The sequence below is a fragment of the Sphaerodactylus townsendi genome, linkage group LG06 (genome assembly GCF_021028975.2).
Source record: "Sphaerodactylus townsendi isolate TG3544 linkage group LG06, MPM_Stown_v2.3, whole genome shotgun sequence".
NCBI classification, from domain to species: Eukaryota; Metazoa; Chordata; class Lepidosauria; order Squamata; family Sphaerodactylidae; genus Sphaerodactylus; species Sphaerodactylus townsendi.
Window position 1 is genome coordinate 31,746,675 of NC_059430.1, and position 22,167 is coordinate 31,768,841.

The 22,167-nt window shown below is 44.7% G+C and overlaps 1 protein-coding gene across 3 annotated transcripts in view; it reads left to right on the top strand.

Annotated features, from left to right (window-relative positions):
• The window catches only part of SYN3 (synapsin III), a 238,926-nt gene that overhangs the window by 27,233 nt on the left and 189,526 nt on the right, over positions 1–22,167 (top strand). For all 3 annotated transcript variants that reach the window (XM_048500133.1, XM_048500132.1, XM_048500134.1), the window contains one exon: positions 3,710–4,179. In XM_048500133.1, the coding sequence (XP_048356090.1) occupies positions 3,866–4,179 (314 nt within the window). In that variant the 5' untranslated portion in view covers positions 3,710–3,865. The remainder of the gene's footprint in view (positions 1–3,709; positions 4,180–22,167) is intronic.

The following is a 22,167-nucleotide window of genomic DNA, read 5'->3' on the forward strand; positions in this document are numbered from 1 at the left end:
CCCTGTAAGAACAGATGCATGCTGGGAGTTCCATGTTGAATTTTAATTCTGAGGTGTACAGGGAAACTTGCATGTGCTGTTTCTCTAATAGGCAAGCAGTGGCTCCCTGCAACAGTTTCAGGTCAGAAAAATTATGCAGATAGAAGGCTTAAGGTAAAACAGTTAAGTCTTAAGCAGTATCAAACTGTACATTCTACTGTAATTTCCCAATCTCATCCTCCCAAATTAATCCTGGGATCACTACAAACAATTTCTTGATAATCCTTGGAAGAATTGCACATTTTAACAGTTTAAGATAATGGGCAAATACTTTTAACTGAGCTTTTCAAACTGTAAAATTTGGGAGGGGAGATATTCCCCCAACACTCTCCTCCTGTCAGCCTCCATATACTCAGCTTTATTTGTTTCCTTCTTTCTTTCCCACTCACCTCCAGCCTTTTCTATCTGCCCATCCCCCATTTTCAGTTATACTTACTGTTTAATTTATACTCATTCAGTTATATGCGGATTAGTCAGATCCACCTGTATAATCTGCATATGAAAAAAAATTTTTTTTGTTCATTCTCTTTGTGATTTTGAACTGTGCATGTGTCACAATAGGCATTTTCTTAGAAGAGGCTTTAGCTCATGCATGTGAAAAGGAGATGAACTGCTTTCTAAGGCCCCTTCCACACACGCAAAATAATGCGTTTTCAAACCACTTTCACAACTTTGCAAGTGGATTTTGCTATACCGCACAGCTTCAAAGAGCACTGAAAGCAGTTTGAAAGTGCATTATTCTGCATGTGCGGAATGAGCCTAAGATGACAACTGTTACCTACAAATATTTGTAGGGATTTGTATTAAAACTGTAACTAACCCATTGGTTTGACTTAGCATAAGGCATAATACTTTCATAGTATATCCATAGTATTTCCGTTAGTATTTAGTGGCTGACTCGATTCTTGTTAGGATTCGTATGGTCATAGTATTCAAATTAACCCGAAAGCAGAATACTCCTTTTGATCTCAGCACATATTTTTCCCTGAACTGGCTCATCCTATCTTAGGATACAAAATGGACTGTTTTTTGCAGAGATGTCCATTTTAGCTCAAAAGCAAGGAAACAATTCAACCTGACCCGGCCTTTGCAAAAACAAAAAGGGGGAAAGTGTCACGATCAGCCTCTTGTTTGATCCTGCCATGTTCCACCTCCTGGGCAAGATCTGGGAACCTTTGTGCTCAGCCCCCCCTTCCAGCCGCCCAGGACGGCTGGCCCCTTCCACACAGGCAGAATAACACATTCGATCCCTCTCAATGCACTTTGAAGCTGGATTTTACTATATGGAATAGCAAAATCCACTTGCAAACAATTGTGAAAGTGGATTGAAAGTGCATTATTCTGCATGTGCGGAAGGGGCCTTTGAAAAGGCAGGTCTGGTCTGACAGCTAAATATGCTGGAGAGAGGTTTCAGATGATGTGAGAAAATTATGTTTTGTGTCCATCAGAGAAGGACAGCAATCTAACATTGGGAAAATGTGGTTCTTCCTTCTAGTGGAAGCACCAATAATTTGCTTGCCATTCTCATAGGCATTTTTATTTGAGCTCTTCCTTAATGCATCTTGCCAGGCCCTGTGTATTAAGTACATCAAGCGTCTTGATTTATTCAGATCAATGCATTTCAAACTCCGCTCTCTCTCTCTCCCCACCCCCTCCCTCTGCTAAGGATAGCCCTGTTCTATTAATGCCAATCAAGAGACTGTGTTGAGTCTGGCTACTTTGAAATCAAAGATTGCACAAGTTTTGCAGGATACTTGAGTCTTATGCCAATGCAGATTATGTCATCCATGCTCCACTAGAGAGGAAAGGGCTTGAGGAAAGGCATTGTCAGTTATCAAAGAGGGTGTTGAGAATACTGGATTCTTTTTGTGGCATTATTTAGTATATTTGCAGACTTCCTATTTAGAGCCTTCTCAAAATCTGCAGTGTTGCTTCCTCCCTCAATTCGAATCTTTGATGATGGTTGGAGGGAGATGCTTCTAGCATAAATGTAAGAGCATTAATCTGAACGGTGGCAGAAGCATTTGCATCAAAAATGCAAAGTACGTTTTACAGTTGAAAGGACCTTACAGTAGACGAATGGGGAATTAAGCAGTGTGTTACTTAGGCAGATTTTAAAGATGGAGACGACCTCTATAATTTTCAAGGATTAGAACTAGATCTATTTACCCAGCATCACAGGCCTCAACTGAGCTGCCTGTGGCTTTGCTGATAAGAATGCATCATAAAAAGCCTTTCTAAGGCCCCTTCCGCACATGCAGAATAAGGCACTTTCAATCCACTTTCACAATTGTTTGCAAGTGAATTTTGCTATTCAGCACAGCTAGGAAGTGCACTGAAAGTGGATTGAAAGTACATTATTCTGCATGTGCGGAAGGGACCTAAGTCACTGTGTAACCATGGCATAGCTCTACTGTAATCAGAAAAGGAGCTATTTGGTAGATCCTCCCACAACAAATAATATACATTTTGAGGTTCAGACAAACGAATGAAAAATTTATTATCTCAGGGTGCTGTTTTTTAATCCTGGCATTTATTTTTTTAACAATAACAGTTCTATTTTAAGGGCTGCCAACAATTTTGTAAATTAGCTGCGCATTCATACCTGCTGGAACATTTTTTTTCCCATTGTACAGTAATTATCAAGACATCCCAGAGAATTAGAATGGGTGGGGAAAGGTGAAATCTTTGTGGCAGGTCTTTGTGTGATGCCGTTTATCAGACACCATTCAGATCTCTGAAAAGCAGCCCACCATGAGTTTATTCTGATTGTCTGGGAGTGTAGGAACAGAAGCATTGCCAAGTAGCAGATAGACTACAATATACAACTTGAGGGCAGAACTGAGCTTGGAAGTCAGAGAGCTTGAAGGTAGTATGATAAAAGACAACATGCCCGTGGTGGACACATTTACCCTCTCTTCACAAAATCCCGTTTCAGATGAGACATCTACACATTCTGATAGGCCAGCAACCATGTTTAAATCCTTGTTGTCTGCACAGAGCAATGTGCATTTTTTGCATACACATACATGCAAACTCACCATTGGATTTTCCAGGGTTTATAGAGAATCTGGCGGATGGTAACTGACATGAAAATTTTCCATACTGCCTCAATTACATTTCTGGTTGAAAATCTGGAACTGATGTTACCGTGATGCCTGATTCTTTAGGAATTCCTTGAGAATGCCACAACTTGGTGATGTCACTTGTGGGTTTTCAACTGGAAATGATATCATGGTGTTGTGTGATGGCTGTTCTCCTGGTCCTTTTCACTCTTGGTGCTCATCTGAGTAGTGGCAAGAGCAGGAGACAAAGGGCAGGAGGTTGCCCACCAAAATTGGCAACCTGGCCATAGTTCTGGTTTATACATACTGAAACTGTAGACGCATGCAAAGCATGTGTGTCGCCCCTGTTCCAACACGACCACTGTGCATATCAGGAGCATCACTGGTAAGGAATGCTTCTGATACACAAAGTTGTTGAGCTCCTGGCATGTGTGAATATAAGGTCTGAAAAGGGGCAAACTTTTGAATGGTCTTGTAATGTTTTGAAAACCTAGCTTGGGATGAGTTTTTATTTCCACATAAGCCAAAAATGCCAAAGATCACTCATGCTTCTGATGGGTGCTTTATAAAGGCCTAACAAATGTATTGTTTCTTGTATTTTACAGGTCTACCCTACAAAATAATTGTATAAGAAAGCTATTGAGTGCTCTTCCTGCAGAACAATTCCAGTTGACGGAACGCCTCATCCAACTAACCAGCAAGTATTTAGACTTTCTTATTCCAGTATTTTGACTGACTTTGGTTTTGGAGAAGCTGTCACCATGAATTTCTTGCGAAGGCGCTTCTCCGACAGCAGTTTTGTGGCCAACTTGCCAAATGGCTACATGATGGACCTTCAGCGTCCTGACAGTTCCACCAGCAGTCCTGTTTCCCCGGCAACAGAGAGAAGGCAGCAGCCCTTGCAGCCTCTTCCTCCTCTTTCTTCTGGCACCAGCATCTTCAGTTCCATCTCCAGTGCCATGAAGCAGACCACACAAGCAGCAGCTGGACTGACTGAGCCAACAGCAAGCCCCACTCCGGTTGTCCAGCAGAAACCCCAAGTCCTCTTAGTCATTGATGATGCACACACAGATTGGTAAGTATCCCTACTGAAGGAAGGGGCAAATCCAACTTAAGTAGCAACATCCTTGGTGGATCTTACACCAGTGGCTCAAATATACATCCTGAAAATGTGTGCATGTGTGTAAAATGCCGTCCAGTTGTAGCTGACTTATGGCAACCCTGTAGGTTTTTGAAGTCAACAGATGATTTGCCATTGACTTTCTCTGTACAACAACCCTGTCATTTGTTTCTCTCCCATCTAATTACTAACTATGGCTGACCCTTCTTAGTTTCTGGGGTCTGATGAGATCAGGCTAGCCATGGCCATCTAGGTAAAGGCAAATGTATGGCTGTAAGATGTATATGCTGCTTGAGGTTACACACAACTTTCAAAATCATATACCACATTTTACAAAAGTATTGTAATGCCAAATCCATACATGTTATCACAGATACTACATAAGTAAGCTAAGGATGATTTCAGTAATACATAAGTAAACTAAGGATGAGCAGCAGAAGGCCATTGTTTTCACATCCTGCATGTGAGCTCCCAAAGGCACCTGGTGGGCCACTGCGAGTAGCCGAGTGCTGGACTAGATGGACTCTGGTCTGATCCAGCAAGGCTCTTTCTTATGTTCTTATGTTCTTATTTTCTCATTTTATGCTGAAATGAGACATATTACCAAGAGATGAAAATCATGTCACAATTTCAGAGTTCACTCATAAGTCTTCTAATCCTCTGGAGGGTTCAAGCTGAACTTGAAGAGAAGTCCGTGTGTAGTTCCTCTTGTTCCGCGGAATAGCAATTTGATGATTCCTTCCCCTTTCTGTGGACTATTTTCTTTGTAGGCTCATTGGAGGGATGAATGAATTTACAATATCACTTGCGTTGTCACCGTGGGAAATATCACTGGGGCTTTCCCCACTTACCATTTGCGGCACGCTACTCCCAGCGCGCTCCCGGCACGAGTGATTTATGCCACGGGGTTGCGTTTCCCACTGCCCCGCACTCTGCGCGGGGCAGTCAGAAGGTGCAGTTCCTTCAGCGCCAAAAATGACGCGTGCTGAAGGGGTGGGAGAGCGGCAGCGTTGGGGCAGCTGCATGGTTGCCGCCCTTACAAGTGGGGAGCGCCGCTGGACCCCGCGCTACTTTCCCGGAGTAACACGCAGCAAATGGTAAGTGGGGAAAGCCCCACCATGTGTATCTCAACTAATGTTTTTTGAGATGATTCCTATCAATACAAATACAGTTCCTGTAAAAATAATTTAAACACATCAAGTTAAATTGAAAGGTTGGTTTCTGCTAATGGAAAGGCACATATGTCAGCAGAATGGAGTTCCCTGGCTCCTCCCTCCCTCCTTGCCTTCCCTGAAACGCTGCTCAGGATGGGACGGTGGACTGGGCATCCTCAAGAATAGCAGGAGAGGGCTCTTCAATAAAAAGGGGGGATTGACAAAAATCTCCAGTTTATGCTGACAGAGGCAGCCCTTAGATCCAATCAAGGGTATTCAATATTAGAAATCAGAATATATCTTAAGTATCAATAGTATAAAAAATAATTAAACCATCAGCAAAAACTGAGCACAGAATATTATTTTAAGAAGCGAGTGCATGGTTACAAGCTGACTCATCTCACCCTTCTGAAACTGGAAGCCCATCCCATTCCCTTTGAAATAAAGAGGGAGTTCTCCATTAAAACTGACCCTTATTTAATGATGCAGCCCAGCCATTCTAAAAACTGACTGACTTTTTGCTTGTTTAAACTTCCAGACTATTTTTCACAGCCCAGGTTCAAATGAATTAATCCCCCCTCCCCTTCTACCAGAAGCCATTCTTGCGAGAAACAGAAATGCAGCTTAGATAAATGTTGACATTATATTTGTGTGAGTCGAAGAGAATGTGTTGTACTTCTATTTCTGCACGTCTTCTATTTCATGCTAAGTCCCACCTGCACCTCTGACTAACCTGTTTCATTTTGACTGTTGCAATTGCACAAGATGAACACAAGGTGTCAGTCTATCATCATTGCTTTTGTCAAATAACTTTCTAAAAAAAGGTTAGCAGGATTGTAGGGGATTGAGAATAGTCCCATACTCTGGGTTTGGAAGTTTTGATTGGTTGATGATGATTGAAAGTACTGTGAGCTAGAAGATCCAGTGATTCAGAATTTCAAATTCATTTCTACATTTTTAAAAATTCTCCATCCTTGTATCCATCCCTGAAACTCTGTGGCTATTTGCAAATGCGGAGATTGCTCATAAACTTCCATACCAATAAGCAAAAGTAGTATAATGCACACACAATATTCAAAATCTACTATTATTTATTTAAAGCATTTATATGTCATCTTTCTGTATAAACAGGGTCTCCAAGGTGAAGCACATCAAAAGCAACATTTCAAATAAGGCATATATAAAATGTCTGAATAATTACATATAGACATACAAACAAATTACATATAGACATGCAAACACACATAACAAGACAGTCAGACAGGAGGATCAATAAGAGTTATTGAGGGCATGCCTCAGAAGACACCGATAAAGGCAGAAAATTTCCTGGGGAGGAAATTTAAAAATTCGGTGCTACTACCAAGAAGGCCTTTTTTGGGGTTGCCAGCCATGCCTTGGATATCAGGGGCACCTGAAGCAGGGCCTCCAATGATGACCTGAGTGGACAGTTAAGTTTATATGTCAGAAGGCTGTTTTCAGGTATTCTGACCCCAAGCCATATAGGGCTTTGAATATCAATACCAATACCTCAAATTGGGCCAGTGTAAATGAAGCAAGACTGGAGCAGTTTGGTCTTCTGATCCACCCTAGTCAGCATTCTGGACCAGAAGAGATGGGCTGCAAGTATAAATAACTCATTGCCCTTCTAGCTCTGTTGCAGTCATTCCCTGCAGCCTTTTCCCTTTGTTTACCTGTCTACTCACTCTCTAGATTTCTTTTTAGCAGATAAATCTGGCAATACCATAATCCTATAGAACTAATACCAAATGTGCAGAGATTATTTTTGTTGTTGTTGTTTCCAAATAGTAATTCACAGGACTGTATTTTAATATGAAAGGGAGTTTCAAAAACAGTTTGTGGCAAGACTTGAGTAACAGCAGTACTCTTAATTTAAAAAAAATCCAAACTCTCATGGGGTGGGTACATGAAGTTCTTGGAACAGAAGATTTCTGAATGATTGTTTTCAAAAGTAATTTCTATGATGCAGCCTCTTTGAAATAGAAAAGGGTTCATTGAAGGTTTTTAAGCCAAGGCTAGATAGCCATCGGACAGCAAGTCTGTGAACTTAGGCAGATCATGAGAGGGAGGGAAGGAAGGAGTCAGTGCTCAGAATTTGTGCCCTTTCTTACATGCCCAGAGCAACGTTTTGGGGTCAGAAAGGAATTTTCCTCCAAACTAGATTGGCCAGGGATCCTGAAGTTGTTTTGCTTTCCTCTGAGTAGGGGTCACTTGTTGTTTTGCTTTCCTCTGAGTAGGGGTCACTTGGGAAGTCAGGGTGGGGAAGATAGTTGTGAATTTCCTGCATTGTGCAGGCAGTTGGACTAGATGACCTTGGAAGTCCCTGCCAACTCTATGTTTCAAAGCAAGGTCCTCAGGGTCTATGGCCTCTTCCGCACTTGAAAATAATGCGTTTTCAAACCACTTTCACAACTGTTTGCAAGTGGATTTTGCCATTCCGCACAGCTTCAAAGAGCACTGAAAGCAGTTTGAAAGTGCATTATTCTGCATGTGCGGAATGAGCCCTTGTTTGGTGAGCCCTTCACCAGTGTAGACAGAAGTGATCCTACAAGGAAGAAGTGAACTTTGCTGGGGTTAGGTAGAATTTTGGTAAACATCTTGACACTTTCCTTCTATGCATCCCTTCATGCTTATGTTGAATAACAGAAACTATCAGTTCATACTGAAGAGAATACATTGTGAGTATACTTTGGAGCCTGCAGGTAAGACAGTAGGGTAAAAGGTTTCATTTTCTGTTTCCTTACTGTGCGTCAAAACAAAAATAGTGAACCACACAGAAGATCGGACTGTCTAACTAGTAAATTCTATGTTCTGTTCTCTCCCCCCCCCCCCCCAACTCCCAGACTTGCGTTTTTTGGAACCAAGGATACCTGTGGTATTGGATGTTTACAAATATGAAAGGGGTGGGTGGGAGGGACAAACTACAGAAGTGCATTCACAGCATGAGGACATGAGGAAATGGAATGGCAGAACTCCATGTTACTGCAAGCCAGCCAAATCTAAGCGCATGACTTCATCCTGAAGGAAAATGTCCCACCTCTGGCAATTTTTTTTTTGCCCAGATCTCTGTTAAGTAAAATCAAGCTCCTGCTGGAGTGAATTTCTCAAACAATTTAGTTCTGCTGTGCACTAATCCCTGTCAGCAGCAAAAAGGCCTCTTCTCTGTCAGCTTGCCTTCCGGCAGCTTCTGTTATGTACCTCTACCTGTGGGGAGAAAGAGCTTAATGAATCAACAGCAAAGACAAACCTTTCCTTTCCCTGCACTTGAACCAGGGTTGCTTCTGCACAAAGCTCTTGTTTTTTTTTTACCCCACTCCCCAAGCTGAAGCTGATTTAATTTTGGCTTACACACAAGATTGCTGGGCTTCCATCAATCTTCTGCATTTATTTACCTCCGTTGCAGTTTTCCCCAAATATGCTTTGGTATGATCTCTCCTGGAACATCAGGGATTTCTGTACCTCCCCCCCCACATCTGGTACCACATCTGGCACTATTTCCTCTCCCCCCCCCCACCATTCCCACCCAGGCTGCCATTGGAATTTTTGCATATATTGATGTAGTGATAAAGCACTATTGGTGGGAGAGCAATAGCGCCAAGTAGGGGAAAGCACAGACTCAATTTCTGTGTAGAAACTGCATTTGCAGGGGAAATCAGAGCAGAATGGAGAATAGTTTCAAGATGAAAGTAACTAAACTGTTAAAAAGTCTTTCAAACAAAACTGTTTTCTAGAGCTCATGGAGCGCAGGGAGTTTAGTGCAGGAGTGGTCAACCTATGACACAGAGGCCATCCATGGTTCAAGTAGCAGGGATTTCTGGCAAGTCTGGACCAGCGGACATGTCTTTTAGACCAGCCAGGTACACAGCAAATTACTCATGGTATTGCATAATGGTGACTAGGAAGGACCAGGGAGTGAATCCATTATAAATGGAATGGAAATAGCTTTGTTCTGTAGTAGGCTTGTGAACTACCAGGTAGAGGCTGGAGAACTCCTGGGATTACAAATGATCTCCAGGCAACAGAAACCAGTTCACCTGGAGAAAATGTCTGCTTTGGAAGGTGTACTCTATAGCATTACACTCCACTGAAGTTCCTCCCTTCCCAAAACCCAGCCTCCCCAGGCTCCACCCCCAAAATGTCCAGGCGTTTCCCAAATCGGAACTGGCAACCCCATTCTGTACCTATGTGCCTTTGTCAGAATCACTATCCACTATTTCTAAGAAATGATAATACAAGACCTTTGGGGTGCCGCCTAACAGCCCTTAGCTCATGAACTACCCCAGTTCCAACTGGAACAGACTGCTGTAAACAAAGGAAAAGGAAGGGCACTGAGTCAGCAGCACTGCTGGCAACTGATCACTGGTCCTTGTACAGGAAGCGAATCCTGGTTTTATAAATAGCTCCCCTCGCAGCAAAGCTGAGATCTGAGTTTCCACCAAACATCATTTCCATTTAAAGTCCCAGGCAAAATTGAAGGATCCTGGTTGGGCAAAAAAATATTTGAGGCATGCTTTCAAGGGATTTTCGATAAGGTTGGTAGAATTTTCCCAGGAGCGAAGCAGAATTTAAGTTGGCCCTGAATTCTACTCAGAGGACCAATCAGTCAGATCAAGGTTTCCCAGACCTGACTCATTTTCCCCAAAGTCACTCAGTAGCTTTAGAGAACAGCATTGTAAAGATCCAGAGCATGATGCGCCGAGAAGGGTTCCTATGTCTTTTCCTCTTGCCATTTGCCCAAGGAGAAATGGGAGGGGGAATTATTTGCCCCCTTTGAAGTTGCCTGCGCATGTTCCAGTGCAAATCTGGAGGTTCCTGTACCCATGAGCAAATTTCTGTGGATTTTCAAGGAGAGCTCAGTGAATTTCTTGCAGGGTGGGCAAGAAAGGGAGTCACACTTCCATGGCTTGGATTTATATCCCTGATCCTATGAATTACAAGCATTTGGATGGGAGACTTCCAAGGAATATCAGGGTTGTGACACAGAGACAGAAAGTAGCAAAGAAAATGGCACATTGGAACAACTCTGGTCTTGACAACCCCAGCAGGAGTCACCATAAGTCAGATGTGACTTGATGGCTAAAAAAAATAATGAATGACATGTTGTGTGCACTGGTTCATGGAACTTCCTGGAACCAAACAGGTAAGAAGTTTTCTGTGCAAGTAGAGTGGAACTTTTCAGAACTGACCAGGATGCAGTCAATGTAACTTTGTGCGCACAGCTAGGAGTTTGGCTGTTGTTTATATCTATAGATGCTATTTGGATTCAGCTGTGTCTGAGATGAATTCTCACATTGGTTACAGTCTCAAAACCTCATTGTGATGAGGGAGGAGGTCAATGTCCCACCTCTCCTGCACTTCTTAGCTCAGTAAGGTTCTTAAAAGGGGAGAAGGTTAACAGCTGCATATCCCAGATGGCCACATTTGGATTGGTCTAAACAGAGAAGGCAAAAATTGCAAACAGCACACATTTTTTCCCACAATAGTTACATGCTAATCAGGCTGTGAAGACTCACAGAAAGATCATGTAACCCTGGGAGACAGAAGGAGATAGCTGATGAAATCCACTAAATGTGAAATGATATGTTTGGAAAAGTTGTGCTCCCTTAGTTATTGCCGCATGGAAGGAAAAATGTCTTGGAATGCTTATAAAATAGCGGCCTGTCTGCCAAAAACCAACTTAACATAGAGTGTAGGATATCAGGGCCGTAGCGAGGGGAAAGTGCACCTGAAGCACACATGCGCCCTGTGCCTCTGCCATGCTCCCGCCCACCCCGACCCGGAATGCCCCCACCACGCCCCCGCACTGGGGCACGCCCGGTGCGTCACACCCCCTCCTATCCCCTTGACACTACGCCACTGTAGGATATCCACTATTTTGTACCAGGTGAGCATCTTCCTCAAATATTAGCCCATGTTGAAGCAAGAGGAGTGTCTCTTGGTCAGTGTCCACTACATGTAGGAAGAGTCAGCAGTAGCTGGTTTGCATTTTCATGCAAGCCAAAAAAGAACATAGATTTGAGATCTCTTTTAGCATCGTTTATAAATGCTCTTGGAAGACATTTCAGAAGTGAAACTGAATGTATACAAAAAGCCAATGTTGGTTCTACATTCTTGTTAAAAGCAGACGCAGAGCATAAGCCGAAAAATGCCCTCATGGGAACAGTCCCTCCCCCCTCCCCTTTTAGAACATAAATAAACACCAACTTAGCGGCTGCAATCCTGCACAAAGTTAATGGTTGCAGATGGCCAGAATCACAACAGTATCGCAACTGCACAGCAGGTTGAATGAGAATAAAATTCCTGGATATAATCATTGTAGAGTTCAAATAAGGCTGTCAGAGTGACATGATAAACAGTACACAGCCCACACAACTGCAGTTTTTCACAGCTCTGTTGCTGCCACTTGTATTTATACTTTTATAGTATATACATAAAGCACCTTGGGATCCAATCCCTATGGTGGAAAGGTGACCAAGAAATGTGAAGGATTAGCATTGATACAAAAATAGACATAAGGGGTCTGGAAAATATTCCCTCCTGGGTTATAAATACAGTCATGCGAGTCAAATTTGGGAGCCTTAATTACTTTAACAGAGTCTCCTTAAATGTACTGTGTTTAACCCTATAATGTCTAACTTTGGAATAGTCCAGTGACAGTCTCTCCATTAGACTGATGAAAATAGGTATGCCCATTTTATGCAGCAAGTAAGTGGTTCATAATGCGTTATATTAAGCAAGCACAGAGGGATGCTTGATGCTCTTCCAGAATTTTCTATTATTATGTTCAATTGTTTATTAATGTCCTGCAGTCCAGATATTTTGGGTTAATAATACAATTTTGTTTATCTGTTATTGCATCGTGCAACAATTCTACTTCCCAGATACAAAACCTGAGTACCCAGTAACAAAGTTGTAAACCACTGCCAGACAAAAACACAGAGCTGTTATGGGGATCCCTCAGCTTGGATCCACTGATAAGTTCTACTCCTTGGTCAATGGGACAGAACTTTCCGACTCCTGCTGTAGCCCCAAATGCCTCCCAAAAAAAGCCTTTGGGGAACAGGGAATCCTCTCAAACAGCAAGAGGGAGGAATTGGCAAAAATTGTGCCCTTCCCTTTGCAGATATCTTCCACTGAATCCAAGCATGCAAGTGGAGTTAGTTTCTTTAATAGGTTTAGATTTGGTATACTCCCATAACTGGTGCACAGTGTGATCTAAAAACTCAGTTATTTTTTGTTATTTAGGGTATTTCTGGGCCACCACTTCAAAGTCCTGCTTGAGACAGCTTTCAACTAAAACATCAGGATTGATTCACCATAGAGATTCAGTTTGCTCTCAGCCTCTAGCAGCACCAGGTGACACGAATAACCTATACCTGTTGTGGCCTCCAGGACCCATGCTGCCAGCAGGTGGGGTTAAGAGTGGTGTTTTGCCATGAGTTACGAAATACCTTGAACAGATCCTGCTGGTCTTCTGAACTTCAGCAGAGCAAGAATGCAAATGGATTGAGGACCATCAGAATAGAAGTGGCACCTCGTAGAGGAAGAGATGTGCATGGATCAGTGTTCTAGTAGAGGAAGAGATGTTCATGGATCAATGGAGATTGTGCCCTAGTTCCCCAAGTTCAAATTGCTTTCATGATTCCTAGCCACTTTATTTTTTGGGTCCCACTAGCAATTGACCTCTCATCCTTGGTCCTCTACCAGGCAGCAGTGGGAGAAATTGCCCCCAAAACCATAGAGTTTGGAGGGATTGCTAGAGTATCCCTGGTTAATGTAATATCACTTGTAGTCACAGGACTGGAAGTGATGTTGCAGTGTCATGCAACACTCAGCCCTGTACCCAGAAAGCAACCCTATTGGGAGACTTAGCAGGAAAGGTGAATTAGAGATCAGGAAGCATCTAGGTTCCATGGTCCTTTAGACATCCAGTAACTCTTGTTATATGGTTGAGTTTGCGGGGTACTGGCATCACCAAGGATTTCTACTGCAATACAACTTTGCAATGGCTTGGCCATGGTACATAATATTTGTTTACTTAATTTATACCCTGCCTGTATGCAAAATCTCTAAGCAGGTACAACATTAAAACATCCCCATGTATAAAGTAATATTTTTAAAACACTACAAAAATTAAAATCCTAACCCTCTGCCCCCTCAGCATCATAGAGGGTATGCTAGCAGCAGGCAGGGTTGTGGCCGGATCTGACCCCGCAGGGCCAAACGGGCAGCAAGCACAAACATGGTCAGGTCACAATGGGTCAAGGCAGGCAGCAGGCAAGGCATAGGCAGGTCACAAAACAATAGGGCAAGGCAGGCAGCAGGCAAGGCGTAGTCACATCATAGTCCAGTAGATCAAGGCATGAGAGAACTGAGAAGCATCTTGAAAATCAACGAAGAACCAGGCACACAGCGGCAACAGGTAACATACTTGTTGCACCCAGGCAGAAGCAAGCTCACAGCAAGGCTTATATAGAGAGCCTTGTTCAAGGGGCTGGGATTCTGCAAGGTGTTAATCCTCATCAGATGCAGAGACTTCTAATCTCCCATATCTTGCGGCCAAATGAGCACTCCTTCTTGCTTCTGCAGTAGCAGCCTCTGCTTCTGCCTCCTATGCACAGCTGGCTCATCACTGGGTTTCCTAGGTGGCGAACCTATGGCACTCCAGATGTTCATGGACTACAATTCCCATCAGCCCCTGCCAGCATGGCCAATGGGCCATGCTGGCAGGGGCTGATGGGAACTGTAGTCCATGAACATCTGGAGTGCCATAGGTTCGCCACCTCGGCCCTAGGAGGATCTGCAGGCTCCTCCATCTGTCTGTCATCAGGCAAGGAAGGGCTGGGTGTTGGCTCTGCTGCCTGGTCTTCCTCAGGAGCAGCCAACTCAAGCTGCACTGTATCCTCAGGTTCTGCCAGAGTCCTCTGTTTCCTGGTAAGTACCCAGGGGCTTGCCCATGACAGAGGGGGCCTCCAGGGAAACTAACCAAATGGGTGAAGAGGAAAGTCTTTGCCAGGCACCTAAAACCCCAAAAGGCAAACTTCTACCTGGCAAACTTCTGAGGGGAGGTCATTCCAAAGCCTGGGGGCAATCACAGAGAAAGCCCTCCCACAAGTCCCTGCCCCCTGAATCTCATGTGTGTGTGTGGGGGGGGGGTACCTACCACAAGAAAAGCCTCCCCCATGACCTCAGGCCCAGGCAGGTGCATATAAGTGCAGATGTTCCTTTAGGACAGTCCTTTTGTAATGTTGCTCTTGGCAAGAAAGGGGGAAGAGCTTCTCTCAGGCTCTGATCTTAGGATAGCTTCATCAGCATCCTGTATTGAATGCCTTGCGGACATCAATAGATACAGGGTGTGACTTATGGTAGGCAGCAACCCCACTGGCACTCAGGGAACAAGAAGCAAAGATTAGAAGCTGTCTAACTGACAACATAACAGCCAGTAGTTGATCAAATGACTCTCTGATCTCTGGCCTGAGAGTTTTTGAGAATTCAAAAAACTTGCACGCTGTAATGCATTATGTTGATAGGTCTTAATAAAAAAGTATTACGTGGCTTTAGTTGTTTGATTTTGCTGTGGATCAGCATGGCTATGAACTTTTTCGTCTCTTCTTAACAGCGATATGTATCTGACTGCAATTAGATTAAAATTCAAATACCTAATTTAAGCTCATTATCAGACCATTTACACAGTGGTTATAGACCTGAAGACATAGTGGGTCAGAGGCTAAACTGAAACTGTTTCAATGTGAAACACAATCATCCTCCTCCCCACCTCCCCCATTTCAATCTAAGCCTTGAAGTAAGTGCTTAGTATTGCAAGAGGCATAGTCCCAGGAAATGAGTTGCTTCAGTTATAGCAGCACATATCACTTGTACACCTTTTTATAGCTGGAGTGGATTTATAGGGCTAAAGTGGTTCGTGGACACAGGCCATAATGAGAAAACAGGTAGAGCTGCGGAGGAAATCCAGGTTTCCTGAGACCTGTGAGTGAACCTGGGCTGACCTTCAGGAAAATTAGTCTGATTTATTGTTCTTGTGGGCCTTTCATGTTAACCTGTCCCCAAAGATCAACGGATGGCTTCCATAGAAAACAATCTGTAATAAACATTTCCCATGCTCTGAAACAAACTGATACCCCCTATGTGTCTCTCTGGCATGCCACCCAGCTTTTTAAAGAGGGGACTGGCCAAAAATGCACTAATTTGAGCAATATGCAAAATAAAATTGTTGCCCCACAAAACTCTTATTCATGAAGCATCTAGGATTTTGTAGCTGGAATAAATGTTAATATGGGGCAAGTCCTGTGGGAGCGGGGAACCGACCATGAAGGGCTGCTCCTGGAACAATAGACCGGAAAACCATCAATTGTAATACTGGTTTATTTACTGATATGTTTCCTTTTCAGGAAATGTTATTATCTTTGGCTTCCCTTCATGAAACGGGAGAGATAAATGTGAACATGTTTCCTTTCCACACAAAGAATTCTCTCAGCCAGAGATGGGCATTATCCAATCCATGCAAAGTATTTCCATCCACGTTAGCAACGAAAGAAATCAAATTATTGGTCCACTTAGCCTTGAATTCCATATTTTTCCCAGTCTCGGCAACCTGAGATTGCTGAACCAGATATATACAGCATTGAACGTACTGCTGCACTGCGGCCCAATTTCCAAACATGACTTAACGCAGCGCAGAAACAAACAGATAATGACCACACCATTGTAACGAGGAAAAGGCACCACCAATAGCAGTGCTTTGCTAGTCAGCAGTTGGTAACCCTTGCCCAAAATCTGACTCAGTACTAAACAATGGGAATGTCTATTCCACCTTCCTCCTTGCAGCCTTCTGCTCCACTCATTGCCTAGTAGATGCTTTTGCAACCTTCAATTCTGCCCAGACATGAGTCCAAGAAGAGGAACTGAGACTAGAAGACGCTGGCTTTTTTTGCAGAGACACGTTAAAGCATTTTGAGGAAGAAAACAAAACATTTCTTCCAAGGAGTTCCTTATCGTTTTTACCACAAAACGTTTTATTTTCATCCTCAAAACGTTTTAAATGCGTCCTCAAGATCAGCGATTCTTTCCGCTGAAACATTTTCAAAAAGTTTTGACCTGCTGTGCAGTCTCTTTAAGACATTTCCCATGTCTCTTTGTGATCCCTGGACTTTTTCCTTGGTGCCATTTTCTGAGCTCACTCACTCGTGTCACTTCTGGGCTTTTTTATATGGGGGGGGGGGTTTGAAATCTATAAAACATCATTACACGAGCTATGGTGAATTGCACTATGAAACATAGAAGCATTGAGTCTAGGGCCCCTTCCGCACACGCACAATAATGTGTTTTCAAACCACTTTTACAACTGTTTGCAAGTGGATTTTGCTATTCCACACAGCTTCAAAGAGCACTGAAAGCAGATTGAAAGTGCATTATTCTGCATGTGCGAAATGAGCCTATGAAAAAAAATTAAAGGAGAAATCACAAAATGGCAACCAGGAAGCATTTTGAGGTGAGCGAGTGCGGATAAATGGGGGGATGGAAAATGTTTTGCAAATGTTTTCAGAGACATGTGAGGGAAAAGCCACTGTTCTGCAGTAATTCCTGTCCTACCTCGAAAATTAGTTTCGGACTGTGGTTTGGGGGATTGTTGCTCTGCATCTTGGCCTTATCTTTGTATCATCTTGTTCCCAATGCTTTTCAACATCTATGTAAAGCCGTTGAGAGAGACTTGCTGGAAATTTGGGCTGCTGCCACCAATATTCAGATGATACTCAGTTCTGTCTGGCACTATCAGCATATCCCAGGGATGCTATAGAAACTAGGAACAGGTGCCAGGAAACAAGCCTAAACTTAATCCCAACAAAACAAAACAGAGGTGCTATGGCTAAGAGATTTCAACCTGAAGCCCTCCTCCTCAAAATCTGACTCTCATTTCCAAATCCTGAGCTCTTACAACTCTGGACGTTTCCCCACTTACCTTGGTCCAAAGGTGCGTTTCCCCACTTACCTTGGTCCCAGGCACGCGTCCAGGCTTCCCTGTGCTCTGCGCGGGGTCATCAAAAGGCACTATTTCAAAAGGTGCCAGGAATGACGCGTGCTAAGGGGGCGTGACAGCGGCAGCGTCGGGGCGACTGCATTGTCGCCGCCCCTGTAGTGGGGAGTTCTGGGGGACCCTGCACTACTTGAGGAGAGTAGCGTGCGGCTTAAGGTAAGTGGGAAAATGCCCAGAGCTGTTGCCATGTAGCTGTTGAAAAAAAGCACAGTGAAGATACAGTTTGGTGGGTAGTTTCCGAACTCACCAATTTCTGGTGTGATTAGCTTCCACTGGCAAGAATTGAAACTTGCTGTGTGGCATGTTCTTGGGAAGCCATGCTGAGAATGTCATGTATCCTGAAGACCTTTGTCAGCCCTGCTTCCTTGTTTATATGCCTTTCCTCGGCCATTAGAGATGAAAGCTGGAGGAAAGAAAGCAAAGGAAACAAGAGAATGATGTATAGAGAAGGCCAAGTACAGCAGGCGGTACTGTGACATGATCCACAAGTGGTCGATTTATAAGCCGTGCCAGAAACAATACTTTGTGTTACTTCTCAGCTGTGCTTTTAGGGTCCAAACAACTAGTCTGGATATGATACTTAGATTTTTAAGGGTGGGAAATGTACAGTGTATTTTAGTCTTCCACTAATTTATATGTATACACATAGAGGCAGTTAAGGTTTCCCTACAAGCCTGAAGCTCAGAGTGTTTCCAATTCAGAGCAAGAGAGCACTGAAACTTCTTTTGCTACTTACTATAATTTCTGCCTCAGTGGGTCACAGGGTTGCCAGGTTGGAAAAAAACTGGGAGATTCTCGGGTGGAACCTGAGGAGGATAGTGTTTGGGGAGAGAAGGGACTTCCAAAGCAGCCATTTTATCCATGGCCCCTTCCACATGGGCGTTTCATGGCGGCCTGGGGATGGCAAAAACGCCGTCCCCAGGCCACCATTCGCACAGGGGCGCAGCTGCATCGCAGCCGCGCCACCCTCGCGCCGCCCAACTGGCGCCAAGCCGGCATTTCCCGAGTGTGCTGGGAAGCGCACTTTTGCGGGAACACCGGCTTCAAGCCGCTGCAGTGCGAATGGCAGCAGCTTCACGGCGCCTCCCCCCCCCCCCACTCCCTCCCGGCACTTACCTTGTCCCCAGGCCTCTGGCGCGTCGCCGAGGCCTGGGGACATGCCCCCCTGCCCTGCAACACAGGAGCAGGCGCGCAGGGCCGGGGGGGCGTGTCCTCAGGCCTCGGCGACGTGCTGGAGGCCCAGGGACATGCCGGGTCGGCCAGGTGACAGTGCTCTGCGGCGCCGTCGTCCCGGCTCTTTCTGGGACCGTTCATGCGAACGGTCCCAGCGTCGTCGGGTCGGCGTCGAGTATGCCGACCCGACCGCTTCCGCCTCTGTGCGGAAGCGGCCCAAGTGAACTGATCTCTGTGTTGCTTGGAGGTCAGTTGTAATAGTGAGAAATCTATGGCTACCACCCGGAGGTTGGCAACACATTCCACAGTGCCAGGTAGTATGCAGAGGTGGGATCCAGCAGGTTCTCACAGGTTCCCGAGAGTAGGTTACTAATTATTTGTGTGTGCCGAGAGGGGGTTACTAATTGGTGATTTTGCCACGTGATTTTTGCCTTAGTTACGCCCCTCCTCTCAGCAGTAGTGCACAGAACTTGAAGCAGTCTAGTGGCAGCCTGTGCCCACGTGCATTCGGTTCTCACCCAAGGACCGGCGCAGTGGCTGCGTCCTTGCCATAGCCCCACCCAGGAATGCCCCGCCCCCAGAATGCCCAGCCACGCCCCTGTCATGCCCAGCTCCATTGGTGCTACGCCACAGTTTGAATCCCACCACCATGGGAACCTGTTACTAAAATTTTTGGATCCCACCACTGCTTGTATGTGTACTGACCACAACCATAAAGCACAACTTAATTACAAGGCTTTTATGGCCTTCATCAGACTACTAGCACACTGTCAGGGGTGATTGAGATGCATCTATGTGATTGAGATGCATTCTATGCATCTATGTGATTGAGATGCATTCCTAACTCAATGTAACTGCTTAAAGTTACAAATCAATGTTTCTAAAAGCTTTATGTAATCAGCCTGCTATGTGTTACCACTACCATCTGGAACATTCTTTCCTTGTTCTGTATGGCTTCACACGTTTTGTAGATAGCTAGGCTTTTCCTGACACCCTGGTCCCGTGAGAAATAGAGTTGCATCCATTATCTCGTGGGGGCAGGGAGCCAGGTGGCTCTCTCTTAGAATCTGCTGGTGACCTTGGGGTGCCTCAGCTCCAGGGACTGTTTTCACAGCTTCTTGGGAAAGTGGGGAGGGAGACTTGAATGGGATAAAGGGGATGGCAAAGGCCAGGTTCGTCAGAACTGGCTTTGCCAAACTTTGATGCTTTGATGTCTCATCAATAAATACTACTGATCAACACTACGGAGTCCCTTTATTGGCTTAAGGTTTGAGATTTAACACACAGACTAGCACCAAATAAAGAGAAGCGGTACTCAATAGGCCTAACCTGAAGAACCATGTTTGATTCCCCACTTCTCCACATGAAGTCTGCTGGGTGACTTTGGGTTAGTCACAGTTCTCTTGGAACTCTCTCTGCCTCACCTACCTCAAAGGGTGTACATTGTGGGCAGTGAAAGGTTTGTGAGTCACTTTGAGCTTTTACCTTGCAGGTAATGGTTGGGAATAATTGGTTTGTTTGTGGAGAAAGAGGCCTATTCTTGTGTCCAGTTTTGCTAAGACAGCTAAAGTGTTGCAATATAAGGTTTAGGTTATAGAAGAGGCAGTTTGGGAGTTAAATTGGGTGGAAAGGAAATGCTGCTTTTCTTTAGGAAGTAAGGAGGAAATAGATGGGAAGGAAAGATTTGTTTAATTTTTAGTATAGCTGTATAAAGCCATACAGTAAAGATAGTTTAGAACAGTGATGGCGAACCTATGGCACGGGTGCCAGAGGTGGCACTCAGAGCCCTCTCTGTGGGCACGCACAAACAGAGTTCATCATGTGTGTGTGTGGGGGGGGGAATTGCCCACACATCTAAACCTAGCCTGGAGCCGCTGGAGCTCAGATTATTAGCATTAAAACCCTAAAGACCTGCTGAGACTTTTCGCATACATGTGCTGGCAGCACTCTGGTACAGAGAAACCTAAGGAGCAGCAGTGGCATAGGAGGTTAAGAGCTAGTGTATCTAATCTGGAGGGACCGGGTTTGATTCCCAGCTCTGCTGCCTGAGCTGTGGAGGCTTCTCTGGGGAATTCAGATTAGCCTGTACACTCCCACACACGCCAGCTGGGTGACCTTGGGCTAGTCACAGCTTCTCGGAGCTCTCTCAGCCCCACCTACCTCACAGGGTGTTTGTTGTGAGGGGGGAAGGGCAAAGGAGATTGTAATGCCCTTTGAGTCCTCCTGCAGGAGAGAAAGGGGGGGGGATATAAATCAAACTCTTCTCTTCTTCTTCTTCTACCGTGTTTCCCCAAAAATAAGACAGTGTCATATATTAATTTTTGCTCCCAAAAATGTGCTATGTCTTATTTTCAGGGGATGTCTTATTTTTCTGTGTTCTGTTCGTCAGACATGCTTCCAAACAAACTTTAGATTCTCCAGATTAGAATCCACCTGCTCTTAACCACTACACCAGTGATGGCGAACCAGTCTTACTTTTGGGGGATGCCTTATATTTCGCACTTCAGCAAAACCTCTACTATGCCTTATTTTCCGGGGAAACAGGGTAGTTTTGGGGAAGCCGTATAGGTAACCCTGTTAAGCACTGTTAAACCCCACTGATTTTCATGCAAAGAACTAAAGCGCAATCCTTTACCTGGGAGTAAGCTCAGTTTGCTTAATGCAATGTGGCTTGCTTCTGACAGGTAAAACCCTCCTAGAATTAGGTGGTAGATCCTCCCGGATTAGAAGAGTTGCATGGTTGCTTCCCAAAGCCCAAAGCCAAATAGCAACTACCACCAAGCTTACTCCCGAGTAACGCACGCCTCAGAGCCAACCATTTTTCCTAAACTAAAACCTCAGTATTCAGGTTAAATTGCCGTGTTGGCACTTTGCGATTAATAAGTGGGTTTTGGGTTGCAGTTTGGGCACTCGGTCTCGAAAAGGTTCGCCATCACTGGTTTAGAACATTGGTTTTCAAATCTCAGGTCTAATCCGATCTCACTGGAGGTAGGTTTTACAAAGGTACAATAATTGTCTGTAGGGGTAAACCTAAGGTCCCAGTTACAGGCTCTATTAATGGTCCTCAAAAATCTCTTGTTCCAGATGCCTAAGATGCCCATAGGGTTGCCAACCTCCAGGCGGACTTGGAGAACTGGAATTACAACTTCTGTCCAGACTACCCTGTAGGGTTGCCAGCTCTGAGTTAGGATATACCTGGAGATTTGGGGGATGGAGAAGAGATGGACTTCAATGATGTAATGCCATAGAGATCACCTTCCAAAGTAATGGGTTTTCTCCAAGTGAACTGATCTGTGTTGCTTGAAGATCAGAGGTAGTAGTGGGAGATCTTCAGCCACCACCTGGAGGTTGGCAATGCTACTACAGAGTAACATTTCCCTTGCAGAAAATGGCTAACTGGAGGGTGGCTGTATATGACCCTGAGGCAGAGGCGGGGCTACCAGGGGTGGGAGGTGCGCCATGCACCGGGCGCACGGTTTTGGGTCACGTGGGGAGCATAAAATTCCCCCACCCCCTTCCCCAGGCCCCTCCCCCTTCCCCCCGCAG